Below are 17,603 nucleotides of genomic sequence, written 5' to 3'. Positions count from 1 at the left end.
AGTTAATCCAACCTGATTTACATGACTTGAGAAAAGAATCTGGCAGCCTAAGAAAAAATAATTCCGATTACAACTGATTGCTAATAATACTGTCATGCTTACATGCTATACTGCAGGAGATTTACGTTAAGTCGGGCAAAAATATAATGTGTCTCCTAACAGTTTAATTACTTGCGTTACAAAACGTCCAGCTTGACATACAGACATAAAATCAGCCCATTTTACCACATCTAATAGGCGCTGTAGCCCGGATCACATTTAACATCGAACAGACAAAGACCATAAACACTGTAATGGTCCGGAAAAGCAGCACGTTTGCCTGAGTTATCCCCAGAAGCCTGGATTTGGTGGCCGCCCGAGTGCTTCAAAGTGGCGTAGGATGATTTGTTCCCAGCTAGTGTTCCCAGGGTCTGTGGCGCAGAGTCGTAATCCAACACTGCCAGCCATCTGCAAGGACGTGATAGCAGAACGCCGCGCTCATTTCAACCCTGCACCCTTCTCAGTCGAAACTCAGCCCACCCCCTTCTGAAATAAGGGATACCGTTCAATAAAACACGCGATAACTCAAAGGGGTTTGACGCTGCTAATTAGTGTCGGTATATTAATGAATAAGGCCTCGTACTGGGTTACTTGGTAGGGACTGATTTAGTCCCTTCCAAGTGGCGGCAACTCCAAAAAGTTTAGGAAGCAGAAGGCTTACATTTTTTATTCAGTGATTGATGAAATAATTGTTACAGAGAAAAAAAATACACGTTAATATCTGCAGAGCAAAACAGGGGCTGCAGAAGTTCTCATTGCAACATAAGCAGGAGGTTTTAGTTTTACAGACAGTGAAGGCCTCCTTCACATTACCTCATAAGTTTTGCACCCCATCTAAATGACTGTGGTATGACCATGTGACCCCTGCCTAGGCTACAGACGTGTTACATGGGTATCCTTCACAGGTTTGAACAGGAGCGTTTGAAGCCTTGATTCTGACTGATTCTGACTAATGTACATCATGTCATAACCTGCAGGCCACTTTGGCTGTGTTTTCCACGGAACGCTGCTGGAGTCGGATGGGCAGAAGCAGCATTGTGCCGTCAAGTCCCTAAACCGTGAGTAGAAGCTCTTTTTATATTTAGTAGGTCATTCGTGTCCTTATCCGGTAAGGGATGAGGAAACCAGTCAGGAGGAACCGACTTAAGAGTTTTAGGAGTTTTGGGGAAGGTTGGGAAGGATTAGGTTCTTCATCTAGGATATTTTTGATGACACCAGCATGTTGTGATCTGCATCAACTTTCCCCAGGTTATGCATATCAATACTCTAAAGTTCTGCGGTTCAGGGCATTATAAACATCTCTGATTGGGTGGAAACAAAGTGAGATACAGTGAACAACACCTGAAATCCCAGACCAGCACACTAACACCTCATGTGTCAGACATGCTGGTGGGGGGCTAAATATTTGGATTTTGATGTCTAACGGAGCGCACATCAGCCATGAATTTTTCTTAAAAGCAGATTTTTATTCACACTGGATCAACAGACACATAACTTCTTTTCTCACTGTCTTACATTAAAGGGTCAGTTCGGATTTTAAACCGAGGTTCTGTGTAATTGCTCTCTTACCTTTAGCAGAACGAGGGCATATCAGCGCAAGCTTTTTGGAAATGAAGTGAAATCCTTTCAAATGCGAAAATGGTTGCTTCAATGGGAAACAATGTTATATTAGCAGATAATAGCTGCCTGCTATTTTGCTTGGTGCTGCTGTGTTCAGCCCAACCCGTCTCTCTGCGTGAAGTTACTCTGAGTCTGCAATAAGCCGCCGGATCAGCTGCATCTCTCTCTGGTGCGCTCCAGCTCTGCCACAAAGGGAAGGAACTTCTGGATGCTGCCTCAGTTGTGCAGCAGCATCAAACAAATATGCATCAGATATGGTGTGTTCCTGTACGTTTTGGCTTTCATAGCTGTTTGAAAATTAGCACACCCATCAGCTGATCCACCTAATGAGCCGGTGAGGCGGCTTGACTGTATCTTTCTTCTACAGGTGAGGGGAGCATTAACAACGATAACAACCTGGTTTCAAAAGGTCCAAACTAACCTTTTCAATCAGCCCAACCCTTTCCTGTTTTTGAGTCAGGATTACCAAAACTATTCTTGCTTACCAAATATTTGCTTCCTAAACATTCATAAATCTCACCAAATACAGTGGGCTTATAATGGAGATGCTGTTAGGGACGTTAAGACCAATATTTTGGGCATACTAACTGATCTAAAACAGAGGTCTGAATGAATCTCAGACAGTTGGGGCTAACGTTTTTGTACGGCGCACGTTTTAATTGTAATAATTAGTCCTCTAAATGTATTTCTTGCTTATGATGACTGATGCATCCTTGGTTTGAATATAAAAAAAGCGCAGCTCCCAGGAAGGCTTGGTGCACTTTGCTCTAGTCTAAACAGGCACAGGCTCATGTGTCTACACTGTCCTATATGCTTACTGCGGGATATCACAGCACCAGCACGGGGATTATGGATCTCATCCCATCAGAGCCCAGAATCCCTTTCAGCTCGAGCTGATGGTGATGAATGAGCGTCCAGCGGTGAGGACGACATTAGGGTCCCGGCTAATCTTGTAACCTGTCAGCTGGGCCGGGGAGATTGATGCTGAAGCCAAGCGGAGGACTCCCCCATGCAGTCAGAGGAGGCCACACACTAAAGGGAGACGGCCTACGCTCGGTCTGCTGTGGTCTGCTCCGTGGGGATTTGAACCTTTTCTTATTCCATTTTTTTCAACAATACGGGTCAAGTGCTATTTTTGGCCTTTGTTGCTTTTAAAGCCTTAAGAAGATGCTTTGATCATAATCTAGTGCTCTATGAAGATGAAAGTTTTAAGGAAAATTTGCTTTTTAACATCAGTAAAAAATAAAATTTCCTAAATTTAGGATTGAAATTCTAGAATGTTTGTGTTTTGTGACTCCCTGAGCTTTTCTAACCCATGCATGTTATTTATATCTCTGTCTGAGGTCTGACCGTTAACTGAAGCTAATCATCTTCCTTAAAAGCATCTATTTGTAACCAGATTACTGCAGAGTCAAAGAGGTTAAAGAGCAAGATGCCAGAAAGAGCGATGCATTCAGCAAATGGGAATTGGAAAACTGGTGACGGAGTCATTTTCCCTAGTTAGGTGTCTATCACAAATGCATCTAAGAAACAACCTCCCCACTGATGTTGAAACTGCAGGTATTTCATATCTGCAACTCCACTCTGTGTAGTGACACAGTGTAGTGTGTATTGCTAAAGGAAATTACACCTTTGTCAACTCTAAGGCAATATGTACACTACATCCCCAAAAGTATGCGCTCACCTATCCAAATCATTGAGTCCAGATGTTCCAATCTCCACCGTGAACAGAAATGTATAAACCCAATCACCGAGGCATTGAAATGCTTCTACAGGTATTTGTAACAGGATGGCTCTCTCCCTGGAGCTCACTGAACTCCAGGATGGTACGGTGATAGGATGACGCTTCTGTCAAGTCCACTCATGACGCGTCCTCCTTACTAAACATCCCAGAGACGACTGTTAGTGGTGTTAAAAGAAAATGGAAGTAATTGGCAACAGCGTCATTTTAGCCACAATGCTGTTGGCCATATGAAAGTACACAGTGAAGTCAGTGGATACTAAAGTGCACAGCTTTGTGCTTGGCCAATAGCTGCAGACATCCAAACTTCATGTGGCCTTCAGATTAGCCCAGGAACGGTGAATAGAGAGCTTCATGCATGCAATTATCTGGTTTTAATTGCAATAATTGGTCATCTAAATGTATTTCTTGCTGATGATGACTGATGCATCCGTGGACTCTGTGAGCGATCAGCTGCATCCAAGCCTTGCATCACCTAATAAAACTTAAAGAGCAAACCTGTGGGTCAAGGCAGGATGGGGCTCTCTTGGCTTAGAGACAGGAGAGAAGGATACCAAGCTTGTTCCTGATCTAAACATATTGAAGAATGTGTTTAGTTCATTGGTTCTGTTCAGTCTTCCTTCAATCCGATGCTCCTTCTGCCTGAAGCCTGTGATCCTCTGCATCCCTGACCATCTCTTGCTTGCTCTCTCTAGTCCTGACTACTGTGTACTCCTCAATAATTCGCCGTCTCCTTCCCTGAAGGCACCATTTTCCAACACAGAAGCTCATAGAGCCGCTCACACACTCAGTCATGGCACTGCTGTCCTCTCCCTGTGGCAGCCTGGGTGCATCCCAGTCTGCGTCCTCAGAGCAACACAGCAGAACTACTGCTTCCCGTGACACTTTCACACTTCCTTTTATCACAGGCTGGCTCTGAACTAGGGGGGTTTCACAGGTTTTACTGCAACAAGCTGTCACCATTATATGCTTATCTTCTTCAGCCTTTTTCTACTTCAAAATTTAAGAGTGTGTGGAGCTGGAGGTGAAGCACTTGGGATCTTTGCATTTCTCTGAGCATTAAATAAGGTTTAGTCTTGAGGAATATTTCCTGGAATGTCTACCTCTAGGAGGATTAGAAGCTGTCCTAAATATGTTTCCCTTTCTCCTAAATCCAAACTTGAGCCGCATTATTTATTTATTTATTTTATCCACAGGAATCACAGACTTGGAAGAAGTTTCCCAGTTTCTGAAGGAGGGGATCATCATGAAGGACTTCAGCCACCCCAACGTTCTCTCCCTGCTGGGCATCTGCCTTCCACCTGAGGGTTCCCCGCTGGTGGTCCTGCCCTACATGAAGCACGGCGACCTGCGCAACTTCATCCGGGACGAAGGCCACGTAAGGAGGCACACGGCAGCAGCGCCGGCGCCGACGCTGTGAAAACCCACAGCCTTCTGGTCAGATGTTGCCTTGCTTTGGTGATTGAGAAACTGGGAAATGTGATTGCTTCACAGAACCCAACAGTGAAGGACCTGATGGGCTTCGGGCTGCAGGTGGCCAGAGGGATGGAGTACCTCGCCAGCAAGAAGTTTGTCCACCGTGACCTGGCTGCCAGGAACTGCATGTGAGCTCCTTTTGGTTATGCACAGCAAGGCGCAGAACATAATCCCACAGGATGAAATAGAACCCCAAGAAAAGAAATAGATCTGCCCAGACATATTGATAGCGTGGGGACAAAACCTTTAGGATTTTCTTGGACACCACTAGCTGACGCTGTCCTCTTTCTTGCCACTGCACTGCAAAAACGGAACTAAAAATAAGTCAAATTTTCTTGAAATGAGTGTATTTGTCCTTGATTTGAGAAGGTAAATAAGATGATATGCCAATGGAATGAGTATTTTGACCCCTAAAATAAGATAATTAGATATTCTGCCCTCTAAATAAGATGACGGAGATGAGTTGTTCCTATTTTAAGTGCAAAAATCACATTCTATTGGCAAATCATCTTATTTATGTGCTCGAATCAAGGACATATACACTAATTTTAAGAAAATTTAACATTTTTTTTAGTTCTGTTTTTGCAGTGTGTGTATCCAAGGTTGGCTCCCATTTTGCACTTGTTTGCGTGTTCAAACTTTCCTAAGCCCTGTAAAACTTCCTCAGTTGATTAACGTCCTCCGTTTCCACAGCCAGCTGTACAGAAGTCAGTTTTTTGTTGTTTTTCTCCACCGTGACACGGTCACAAGCAGCTTTCAGGAGATGGTAAATATTTCATGCGAACATTGTGTCACAGATGGCTCTACTGTTTGAGAATCTGATGTTTAAGCTACATAGATGTGGTCTGATGGTTTCCTGCAAACGCATATCTTGACCGTCATGTAGAGCTTTTAAGCTAGAATGTGTGCCATGTCACCAGAAAGAGACGCCATGACCGTAGCAGCTCAAAGGATGTGCAGACCCTGCTCAGCCTGGCTTTGAAATGATTTATTTTTTTCATAAACACATAACATGCAACAAATTGCTGTTTTGTTGTTCAAATATGCAGAAATGCTGGTTTCCCTTCTGTTGCTTGTTATATTTGGAAGAAAAAGGAAATGAAGCTAAAAGCAGCAATGAGGCAACGTAACCAAAGCTAATCTCCTCTCTGTCGGCCCTGCCAGGTTGGACGAGAGCTACACAGTCAAGGTGGCAGACTTCGGCCTCGCTAGGGACGTCTACGACAAAGAGTACTACAGCGTCCACAACAAGAGCGGAGTCAAGCTGCCCGTCAAATGGATGGCTCTGGAAAGTCTCCAGACACACAAGTTCACCACCAAGTCAGACGTGGTGAGAAGCCGTTACGTCGTTATGGGTTTATCTTTGACACGCAAGGCTGTTACACAGCTCAGGTTAAAACAAGAACTACACCTTTATGTTTACACGTCCTAACAGGAGAGGATGCCAAATGTCAAAGTAAATGAGTGTAGTGTCAGAAATAAACGAAGCAAGTTTAGGTAGTGGAAGTGCTCAGAAAATAAAGACTTATCAAGGAACCTTGGGCGTGCAAAGTTGCATCTGCAAGACCTGTGGAACATTATTATTTAGCTAAATTACACTAAAGTGGGGATGTTCAGCTATATTTGCATTGCGCAGTAATTTCTAATAAACCGAACACAGAATAAACACCACTAACCACGAATAACGTTTATGAGCATGGTGGTGGAGGATGATGCTTTGGTCACAGCAAATCAGGGCATCTTGCAGTCAACCAGAAACTCCTCTCCATGCCAGCGGGTTGACAGGCGATGTAGTTGTGTGGTACAATTCCTTTTTAACTTTTTTTTTTTTTTTCTAAAATAGATGCCTAATTAAGGTCATTATCTAAGACCATATAGTCTTACCTTCATTTCTAAGGCCTTAAGGAATTAAAAGTCAATGTTCTGTTTATATATTAACTTTCTTTTCTGATTGTAATTTTTTTTTAACACTGTAATAAAGATGTGTTAATGGAGGAATTATATCTGACTACTTTTCTTACAGTGGTCTTTTGGAGTGTTATTATGGGAACTAATGACACGAGGAGCCCCACCGTACTCTGATGTGAACTCCTTTGACATCACCGTGTTCCTCCTGCAGGGGAGGAGGCTGCTGCAGCCCGAGTTCTGCCCGGATACTCTGTGAGTGTGCACAGATTTACAGATTTGTTCACGTCATGCAGCCCAGTGACACGGCTCACTTAGCATTAGTGCAGATGTGTTTATAAAACATTGGAATATGGTAGGAAAAAAGTTCAATATTTTTATCTCCCATTTCAGAAAGTGAAACTCTTTTGTTATACAGAGTGAACAATGTCTAACCTTTATTTCTTGTCATTTTATTGATTATGATTTATGGATAATGAAAACCCAAAATTGAGTGATTTTAAGAATTTGAATATTGTGAAATATTGAAATCTCACACCCCAATAAGCTAACTGCCTTATGAAATGCTCTCTCAGTCTGGGTGACTAGGCGACATAATCATGGGGCGACACAATCTGGGCTTCCAATCAACACCCTTCACAAGTAGGGGGAGACACCAAATGTCATTGCTAAAGAAGTTTCTTGTTCACAGAGTTCTGCATCCAAGCATATTAACAGAAAATTGAGTGGAAGGAAGATGTGCAGTAGAAAAAGGTGCACCAGCTACAGGGAGAACCGCCGCCTTTAGAGGATTCTCAAGTAAAATCCTGTCAAGACTTTTAGGAAGTTTCACAACAAGTGGACACATGCTGGAGTCAGAGGATCGAGAGCCACAATTACTAGACAAGTCCTACACTTCGGCAGAAAATTCAGCATTCCTCATCTCAAGCCCCTCCTAAACCAAGGAAATCTTCAGAAGGGCCTTACCTGGGCTAAGGAGAAAAAGAAGGGGACTGTTGCTCAGTGGTCCATCCATTATTTAACACAGCTATCCCTTGTGGGGTCGTGAGGGGTGTTGGTGCCTATCTCCAGCTGTTAATGGGCGAGAGGCGGGGGACACCCTGGACAGGTCGCCAGTATTGCTCAGTGGTCCAGTGTCCTGTTTTCAGATGAAAGGAGATTCTGCGTTTCATTTAGAAGTCATGGTCCCAGAGTCTGGAGGACGTTGCTTGTCCTCCAGACAAGTCCCGTGTGACATTTCCACAGACAGTCATGGTTTGGGGCGCCATGTCAGCTGCTGGTTCTGGGCCACTGGGTTTTCTGAAGTCCACAGTCAATGCAGCCATCTAGCAGAACATTCTAGAGCTTTTTATGGTTCCTTCTGCAGACAAGCTATAAGGAGATGCTGGTTTTATTTTCCAGTAGGACTTGGCCCCTGCCCACATTGCCAGAGGTACCAAAATCTGGTTCAGTAACGAAGTCGGTGTTACTGCGCTTGATTGGTCAGCAAACCGGACTGGCCTGAACCCATAGTGAATCCATGGAGTATTATTGAGAGGAAGATGAGTGACACCAGAACTAACAAGGCCGATGAGCTGAAGAACCGTAGCTTCCATTCCACCTATGCAGGGCCACAGGCTGATCGCCTCTATGCTACAGTGCATTGATGCAGTAGTTCATGCAAGAGGAGCACAGACCAAGTGCTGAGTGGATGGCAATGGACATCTATGACATTCTCATTGGAAATATCATCATATATTGATGTAATATTCTAATCATCTGATACATCTGAGGTTTTCCTTATCTTTAAGCCATAATCAGCAAAATTACAGGAAATACTGGTATTTGAAATATTTCACACTATGAGCAATACATCAAAACACCATATTAAAATTTCACTTTCTGAAATGAGTGATAAAGAACTTTTTCAAGATATTCTAATTATTTGAGATGTACTGCACATAAATATCGTAAAGATGTGCTTTTTAAGACATCATGCGTCATCATATGTTATCAAGAAAGAGCAGCCAGGAAAGAACGGCGTTACAAGGATGGATGAGCTGCATAAATAATGGAAGTCATAAATTTAGCCCATCAATCACGGTCAGCTAGAGATTGAAGTGGAGGTTACATCACATTGGTTGTTAGGGCCAGATTAAACTCCTTTTTCTGGTTTTACCGCATGTTTAGGCAGGAATCATCTAAAAATGTATGCCATTTATTTTCTTGCCCTGTGTTTATGATAGGTCCATGTTTCTGTGGTTGTTCCCACAGATCGCCCGTCAGTTAGACTGCTGCTGGCAGTGCTTACAAGAGATCATCATATTTCAGCTTATTTAGACATGGTCGCCAGTGTTTTATCAGCCAAAATCTTCTTACAAGAAAAGAAAGAAAAAAATCTGTATGTTGTATTTACGGATATGATGGTAAACTTAAAACTTCCTTATTTTCATAAATCCAGTAAACATTTTCAAGATCACAAACTAGACTAGGTTTGTAATTGATGTTGTAAGATAATCAAGACTTAATATGTCAGTTTTTATGCTTGTCTCGTTTCAAGGTGGTTTTAATGCTCCGTTTTGTTGTTTTTTGAATTCCAAACTGAGTTTTAAGAATCTCTGTTGGGTGCCTAGTTATCCTGCTCAGATTCTGAGCTAGACCAGAGATGGGTAGAGAAGTCAAAGGTTGTACACAAGTCAGAGAAGCATAACTTCAGTTTGTTTTTGCTAATGTACAAGTTAAAAGTAGTCATCCAAAAACATTAGTCAAAGATTTAAAAATGTATGTGGTCAAACAACTCAGCCCAAGCACTGAGTAACTATTTCATTGTTGCGTCTGATTTAATTTGTGCAAAGTTATGTCTATCTAAAGTTACGTGCAAATGAGTACAAATAAATACCATTACAGAATAACATAGTCAGGCAGAAGGAATAGACATGTTCATATCTAATTTTTTACATCATAAAGCTTTTGAAACCAGTACTTACAGTGGGTAATGTATGCAGTCACATTCAATAAATTTGAATATGGGTTCCAGTGAGGCTCATTTGTCAAATTAAAATTACATTTTGAAAATAACAATCTTTGAGCCAGTATTAAAACGGAGTACTTTGTGATATTCTAGTCCTAAATGTTGTGTCTTCATTGTATGTAAGCAAAAAAAAATCACTGTTAACAGAAATAAGATTTAAAACTTCAATTTTTGTAATCAATTGATATAATTTGTTTATCTTGGTTAAATGGGTTAAAGAAACAAATTGACTTTTTGATTATATTCAAATTTGTTGAATATGGCTGTATGTGTTAGAACAGTACAAAGTACTTCCAATGGTAATGTAAACTGTAAACTGTATATACTCCGTGTCGCTTGACCTCCAAATGGCTCAACAGGCCCATCAGATAGAAAACAACATCAGAACAATGGAGACTGTGTACACACCAGAGGTCTCCTTTCAACATAAACTGTGTGGGTTTGTGTCGGTGCCTGGTGCATTTTGGGTAAATCATGCTTGTTCTTCACTCAGTGACGTAACTAGAGGTGAGCAGAGTAGCCAGAGATCCAGCTCAATAAGAGTAGCGTCACTTCAAAATATTAATACTCAAGTAGAAGTAAAAAAAATAATAATTAAAAAGTACATAGTGGTAACATGTTAACCAAGTAATTGCAACTGGGTAAATATAAGTAGTCACTACCCACCTCTGGACTAGACACAACCAAATGTCCAGCGTAGTTTTGTCGCTGCGCTTTTTTTTTTGTTTTTCTACCTTTTCTCTAAACCAGGGGTGTCAAACTCATTTTGGTTTAGGGGCCGCATACAGCTTAATCTGATGTCAAGAGGGCCACACGAGTAAACTCATTGCAAGATTAAACAGAACTAATAAAAGTGGACTTGTTGTTGATTTTTATATTAAATTCATTTCACTTTTACACAATATATTATGAATAACCTCAGCGTTTTTAAGAAAGTATGTGCAATTTCAACAATACTTTTACTCAGTTGTGCATTATGCATAAGAACTGATCACAGTGATTGTACAATGTTGAAAAACATTTATTCACATTTTTTGGAACTTAAAAACACTGTTCTGCATGACAAAATGCATCAAACAGATACAAATTAAGAAATTATTTAAAATCAATTTTCTACATCTGAAGCTCAGTGCTACCATATGCTGATTAAAACACAGCGCCCCTCGTGGACAATATAGGAACTGCATATTTTCAATTAAACGAAGTACATGTTTTTTTCTATAATTGTTTTATCATTCTCTTCCTTTTATCTCCTCTTTCTTTCACCTTTTCTTTTTTTCTTCTTCTTCTTCCTTTCCTCTCCTACTTTCCCATTGTAGTGTCCATATCATTTGAGATATTCCCCGCATGAATCATAATAAAACTATTCACATTCATAAATCAAGCGGAGCACTATGGCAAAAGCCGTACTACTCCACTTGTGAAAGTTAAATCTGATGAGCTCGTTTTGGCATTAAGACAAAAATTCTTATTGCCACATTGCCAGACAGGACACTTTTTTTTTTTTTTTTTTTTTTTTTTAATAATGATTTTAGCCACAGGGCCGGACTAAATTGTTATTCAAAACTGGCAGAGGCTTCTTCCAAAGTTCATTTAACCAGTTGAATCACATGTCTTTATTTGTTAACCTGACAGAGCAAATCCAGAACGACTTCTGTTTTTATTTCAAAATAAGAGCCTGAAACTTAGAGAGGGGGGGTCAGGTTTAAAGCAGACGCCTTCATATCCAGCGCTCCTAATTACAGCCGACACTTCAGCGCACGACTTCCCATGCTGACAGCCACAGGACTGCGCCTTATGAGACGGCTTTCCCTTTGACACCAAATATCAAGTCATTTTAATATTGCCAGAGCAAGCTCTATTCTGGGAAACTTGTGAAAACAAGAGCATCAGTGAACACTCTGGCACTGTAAAAACAAGCGGCCACAATCATCTAGCAGCAGATAACATTTTGAACTCCCCTGTCAGCGTGTGTGTGTTTGAAAACTGGCCAGAAGATGGGAATGTTTGAGTAGGAGGAAGGCAGAGGCCCTAAAGCACACATAAGGAGGTGATGCATTTCTGCAAACATTCCTGCAATTCTTCCCTGCTGATGCTTCTCAAAGGGCTTTAGGTAGCGACAGGAACCAGTAAAGCACATGTTCTACTCCCTGGTAGAAACACTGTAGCACTCAGAATTGAATGATGTGAGGTGATATTTACTGACTGTGGTGACACCACTAATGGACCACCATCATTTTTCCTCACAGTCAGTCAAACAGCAGGTGAAGGCTACCACACACAGCAGATGTCTCCAGATGTGTTACCAGCACTCATGGTTACATGTCGTGTGTCGTTGCCGTCACATACCTACCGATACCAACATAAGCTCTCTGTGGCATTTGCACACCCCACATGCCGTTCAGACCACCTGAACTCATGCAAACCCAAAAAGTGATGACCGCCAAAGTCGATCGAACCGTCCGGTGTGTCTGGTAAACTTGAATCGCTCTTGTGACTGATTCTCAGACTATTCAGCAATTCCATGTCACACATTGCTCCACTTATGATGCCCCTACTGATGCCCTCTGGCGTTTACCCTAGACATGCCAGGTGCATGGAAACAATCCATTTATATATCCGTCTCTCATCGGCATGTGCACCCAGTTACATCCATATCCGAGCATCCATCCCTACCTGGAGAAGTACTTGCTTTGGCAACAGGAGGATTTTGAAGATTCCCCAGACAAAGTCCGTAAAGCTTAGGAGAGGACAGAAACTTGACATCCTTAAGTGGCTGTCACGATATTTTGAATCAACCATGTTATCTAGTCTCTAAAAAAAGCACCATAGTGGTTCACCTCGGGGGCCAGTGTCCTGCAGCTTTTACATCTGATTCTGCTTCAACACACAGGAATCACATAATTTGGTCAGGACTCCTCAGCACCAGAGGCTGCTGGCTGTACTTAATGGAGTTATGTGTTTGAGCAGAGATACATGTAAAGGTTGCAGGACATCGGCACCCCAGGCTAAACCTTTTCAAATCAAGCACATTGTATGTTATTGATGGATGTGTTTTTGTTTTGTGTGGTGCACACCCGTTGAAATGGAAGGATGAAGACGTCACTGTGTGCCAGGAAGGAGTACGTTATTTTGTTGTGATGTCATCATATAGTTTTTTCCTCTATAGTTAGAACCACCTGAAAAACATGGAGATGAAAGTTGGATGTTGTACACAGTAGTTGCCTTTCCATTACAAATGTGTGCAAAACATATATATTCTGCTAATGTCGATAAAACACATTTTCGCAATTGCGGTGTTTCCATTAAATAAGAAATAAGAAATGCAATTAAAATCATACATTAATATTTATAATAATAATATTTAAATCATACGTTAATAAATAATATTATTTATTCACGCGAATATCTCATTCATGAAGGAGAAGTATTTGAAACAAATGTTATCTTTTCCACTGGCACCACTTTTGCCGAGCTTTCTCTTCTCCAGCAGGTATTTCTGTTTCACAGTTTTCCAGTTTGAACGTAAGATTTGCGGATGTTGATCACGCAACTCGTGTGATGCGGAAAAAAACTGTTTCCATTGCAGTTTTGCAAAATATACCAATTTTGATATGGCTGAAAAACCACCTCATCCTTGCGTAAAAACCTTTTATCGAAAAATAGGAGTGTTTTTGAAATTGCCGTGTTTCCATTAAATACATTTATTTTTGTAATTACAATTTGCGCAATTTGTTGGTCAATGGAAACGCGATTACTGGCTGAGTGCCACCAAGAGGTCAATTTACCGATAGCTAAATTGATCACAATGTAGGGAGCTACCTTCAGTCGGGGAACCTGAGGGAATGTGCAGGGCAGAGCATCTTCATAAAGGAGCACAAGATTAAATAACATTATTGGGTCATTTCTGCAACATTTGAGTTGCATTCAAATACATTCCTTAGCGACGATGTATACGTGCAGGGTATTTATGAAATTTCAGAGTTGTGGCTCTCAAACTGTGACGTTTTTTGCCAGGTGTATAAAAATGTTAGGGAAGGTGATGGAAATGGGTCGTTTTTGCTGTGCCCTGGGAATGCGAGGCAGAAATTCACCAGTGTGCTTCGTATTTAAGGCAGCATAACATGAGGCATTTTTTTGTCACTGGTTCCCATGTCTATGCACGCACAAAATAAGATAATTTGATGTATTGCACTAGAAATAGGATGATAGAGATGAGTTGTTCCTATTTTAAGTACAAAAATCGTATTCCTTTGGCAGATTACCTAAACTTGCCTGCTCAAATCAATGACAAATACTCTCATATCTAGAAAATGGTTCTTACTTTTAGTTCCCTTTTTGCAGTGCAGAAACAGTGTTGAGCTCTCTGAACCAATGGCCTTTATTCTTCTGGGTTGGATAACTAGAAACATTTAGTCCATGGTGAGGATCTCTAATACTTTTGCTTATTTTCTGGAAGAAAAATCAGTTAAGCCCAAGGAGATCTGCATATCCATCAAGTTGACGTTTTGATGGTACAACTGGTTATTTTACAGGGACCAGGCACAATGCAACAAATGATTTCCTCATGACATGTACTATAATGTGTTGGGACAAAGAAATAAATGCATAACTAATATTTCAAAGCTAAACACAGCAGCTGTATGCTTCCTTGGACCTGATGCCTGTCTTCTCCTCCCTCAGCTACACGGTGATGATCGAGTGCTGGCACCCAAAACCGGAGCGCCGCCCCTCCTTCTCCGAGCTTGTGGACCGCATCTCCGCCATCTTCTCCAGCTTCAGCGGGGAGCACTACGTCCTCCTCAACACCACGTATGTCAACATAGAGAAGATGACCCCCTACCCTTCCCTTCTCACCTCCACGTCGGATTCCTCCTCTGAGCCCTCCACCTCCGCGTCCCTGCCCTCCCACTCCCCGCTGCTGTGCCGCGTGGAGCGCGACTGTTGCACCTGAGACGTGAGGGAGGAGCTGGCGACGGTCGTCCTGGAGACGGACTCAGAAAGAGAGAACTACTGTCTGTACTTGCCAAACACTGGACACTGCGTGCTGAGGACACCACAGACTGCTCCGGAGCGTAGACTGTTTCCTGGGAGTAGATAGATTGCGATCCTTGGGAAATCTCTACCTGACAGGGGGGGGGGGGCCGTCGAGAGCAGACCTGCTTGACTCCCACCACAGACCTCAAGGAGAACAGTTCCAGACTTTTACGGGTCAGATAAACGCCGTGTCAAAGATCTCCAGCTGACAAAGCCTTCCTGGCAAAAAGCACATCTCAGTGACCACTGCGCAAATATCTCCTTCCCCCCCGTGGTGGCACACGCTTCCAGAAGACAATGTTTCTCTTCATTTTCCGTACTCTGTAATGTGAATGCGTAGGAAATGGCCATGTGTTCTTGTTGTATAAACCTCTCTCTCTCCTCCATGAGCACAACTTGGGACACCGCAGCCTGCTTGGAGGGATTAGGGCGTCTCTGGTGCTGGAGGACGACTGCCGCAGGTAGGGGGGGGAAATCAGGAAGTGAAGAGCCCCCGCTGCTGTGTGCGTTTATTTGTACACTTACTTAGCCTTGGTCAAAAAGCTTTCACGTGCTTGGGGGCAAAAAAAGGTTGTGAGTGTGGTTGGCCCGTGTGAATCAGCCAGATGGTTTCACTGGGTCGGTTAATCATACGTCAAAAACGCTACAGTTGTCACACTTGAAAGAGCTTGGAAGCCCTCTAAGGAAGGATAATGCCATGTCCCCAGTTTTTTTTTATTTGTTTGGGGTCTTTTGTTATTGAACGAACCAGTGGGAAACTCAATGGATGTTGAGTTGGAATGAGATCTGCTAAGTTTCCAGGCAGGCTAACGCTTCACACCCGTGTTCTTCAAAACATTCTTGAAACGCCTTCTTCTAGGAAGGAGCAACTTTCTTCTGAATATAATGTTTCTAATAAGGTGTGCCTTGCAAAAGTATTCACAACCATTGATTTATTCCGCATTTTGTCACTTCACAGCCACAAGTAAAGTCTAAAAAGGTGTGGTCTGATGGATTTTGATGTGGCCTTTAGCATGACACTGCCATGACCGTGTTTCACCACAGGGACGGTGTGTTCAGGGTGATGCACAGTGTCGGTTTACCTTCACACAACATTTTGCATGTGAGCCAAAACGTTCCATTCTTCTCTCATGTTTTCTCTAATATGTTTGCTATGTTGACATGCTGTCAAGACAATGTGTTTCTTTTTGCCACTCTAAAGGCCAGCTTTATAGAGCGCGCAGCTAACATTTGTCCTGTCAGCAGACTCTTCTACCTGAGCTGTGGCTCTTGGCAGCTCCTCCTGAGTTACCATGGCTCTTTTGTCTGATTGATGCTCATCTTGCCCAGTCTGTCTGCATAACTAGCATATTGTTCTAGGTTTGTGGATGTGCCATACCCTCTCCATGCTCAGAAGATGAGTTTAACAGTGCTTTTGAAGATGTGGCTGGGATATTGCTTTAAAATGTAACTTTGCTTTAAACTTCTTCACAAGGTTATCCCTGACCTGTCTGCTGTGTGCCTTCATCTGAATGATGTTCTGACAAAGCTTTCAGCCCCACACACACAACAGCTGCATTTATAATGGGATTCCATTTACAAATTTACAAAAGCAACTTCTAAAGGTGATTGGTTGGTCTGGGTTTTATTTAAGGGTATTAGAGTAAAGGGGACAGAATACAAATACATGTCAAACCTTTCAGACTCTGCGTAAAACAGTTTAAAAAGCATGTATTATTTCCATCCCAGTTCACTAATATGGGCTACTTTGTGTTTTTTCTTTAACAAAAAATACGTTGATCTTTGTCATTGTAATGAGACAAAACATAGAAAAGTTCAAGGACTATGAATACTTTTGCGAAGCACTGTTCATTTGGGTTTGCTGTATTTTCATTTAAATGATCACTAACGGACATGAGCCTGTAAACCACTTTTATAATCAATGTTATGTTTATGATTGCTTCATGTAGCAGTTTTCATTGTTGTTTTTTTTTGTATATGAATGGCTGCCGGTGTGTTAGCCCAGTCAAACACGGACAGGTATGAATGTTTGCTCTTCTGAGAATTTTTTTTTTTTTTTTTTTTTGCTGAACTACATTGTTGTATCACAGATGAGCCTCTTAATTAAACACGTTCCAATGGAAAGGCCGGCGCAACATGATAGTCCAGTTGATCAAAGATTTATTTTTCTTTTTCTATAAGACAAATCACTGCCATTTTGTAAATAAAGACAATCGAACAATATGGTCCGTGTGGATGGTCGTTTGGCCTCTGGCCATTTTTTGCCGGATTATGGAAAAAGACTGAATGGTGGAGAGAAGAAAAAGAACTGGACCCACCTCTCATTTCCAAAAGACTGCTGTCTCTTTGATGATGTAGTTCTCCACCTGTTCGTCAACGTTTAACACTGATTGTTGTACAGTGTGTGTGCATATCATTATTTGTCTATAAAACGTTTTGAAGGTACATGTTCTTACATGATGTATAATGAACCTTGTAAGGGTAATAAAACTATGATTCAAATGTGGCTTATTTATTGACTTTCATGAAACAGCCTTGGATTGATCACCTGAAACTGATCAGTGTAAAAAAAAAAATCTGTTTTAAACAAACAGTTTAAAACAGGTTTTAGAACAAAAAGCGTAATGTTTTGTATTGTTCCTTAGGGTTACCCTCCTTGAGTTACTGTGCAGAAATCTGGGGCAAAGCAAACAAAACCTGTCACTGTCCTTCTTGCGAAAGGAACGAGTGTCCTAAATGGAGCCAAGTATCTAGAACACGCCGACCCATAATTCA

General features: G+C 41.8%; 1 protein-coding gene across 1 annotated transcript in view; it reads left to right on the top strand.

Annotated features, from left to right (window-relative positions):
- The window catches only part of met (MET proto-oncogene, receptor tyrosine kinase), an 89,083-nt gene extending 71,753 nt beyond the window's left edge, over nucleotides 1-17,330 (top strand). The window contains exons 16-21 of the mRNA XM_012863644.3: nucleotides 1,017-1,097; nucleotides 4,597-4,778; nucleotides 4,895-5,004; nucleotides 6,041-6,206; nucleotides 6,900-7,036; nucleotides 14,475-17,330. Coding sequence (XP_012719098.2) covers nucleotides 1,017-1,097; nucleotides 4,597-4,778; nucleotides 4,895-5,004; nucleotides 6,041-6,206; nucleotides 6,900-7,036; nucleotides 14,475-14,745 — 947 coding nt within the window. The 3' untranslated portion in view covers nucleotides 14,746-17,330. The remainder of the gene's footprint in view (nucleotides 1-1,016; nucleotides 1,098-4,596; nucleotides 4,779-4,894; nucleotides 5,005-6,040; nucleotides 6,207-6,899; nucleotides 7,037-14,474) is intronic.
- Nucleotides 17,331-17,603: the final 273 nt, after the last annotated feature.

This window comes from Fundulus heteroclitus, chromosome 2 (genome assembly GCF_011125445.2).
Source record: "Fundulus heteroclitus isolate FHET01 chromosome 2, MU-UCD_Fhet_4.1, whole genome shotgun sequence".
In the NCBI taxonomy this organism is placed as follows: domain Eukaryota; kingdom Metazoa; phylum Chordata; class Actinopteri; order Cyprinodontiformes; family Fundulidae; genus Fundulus; species Fundulus heteroclitus.
Note: the sequence above shows the minus strand (reverse complement) of the source record. Positions and strands in the feature narration are given on the sequence as shown.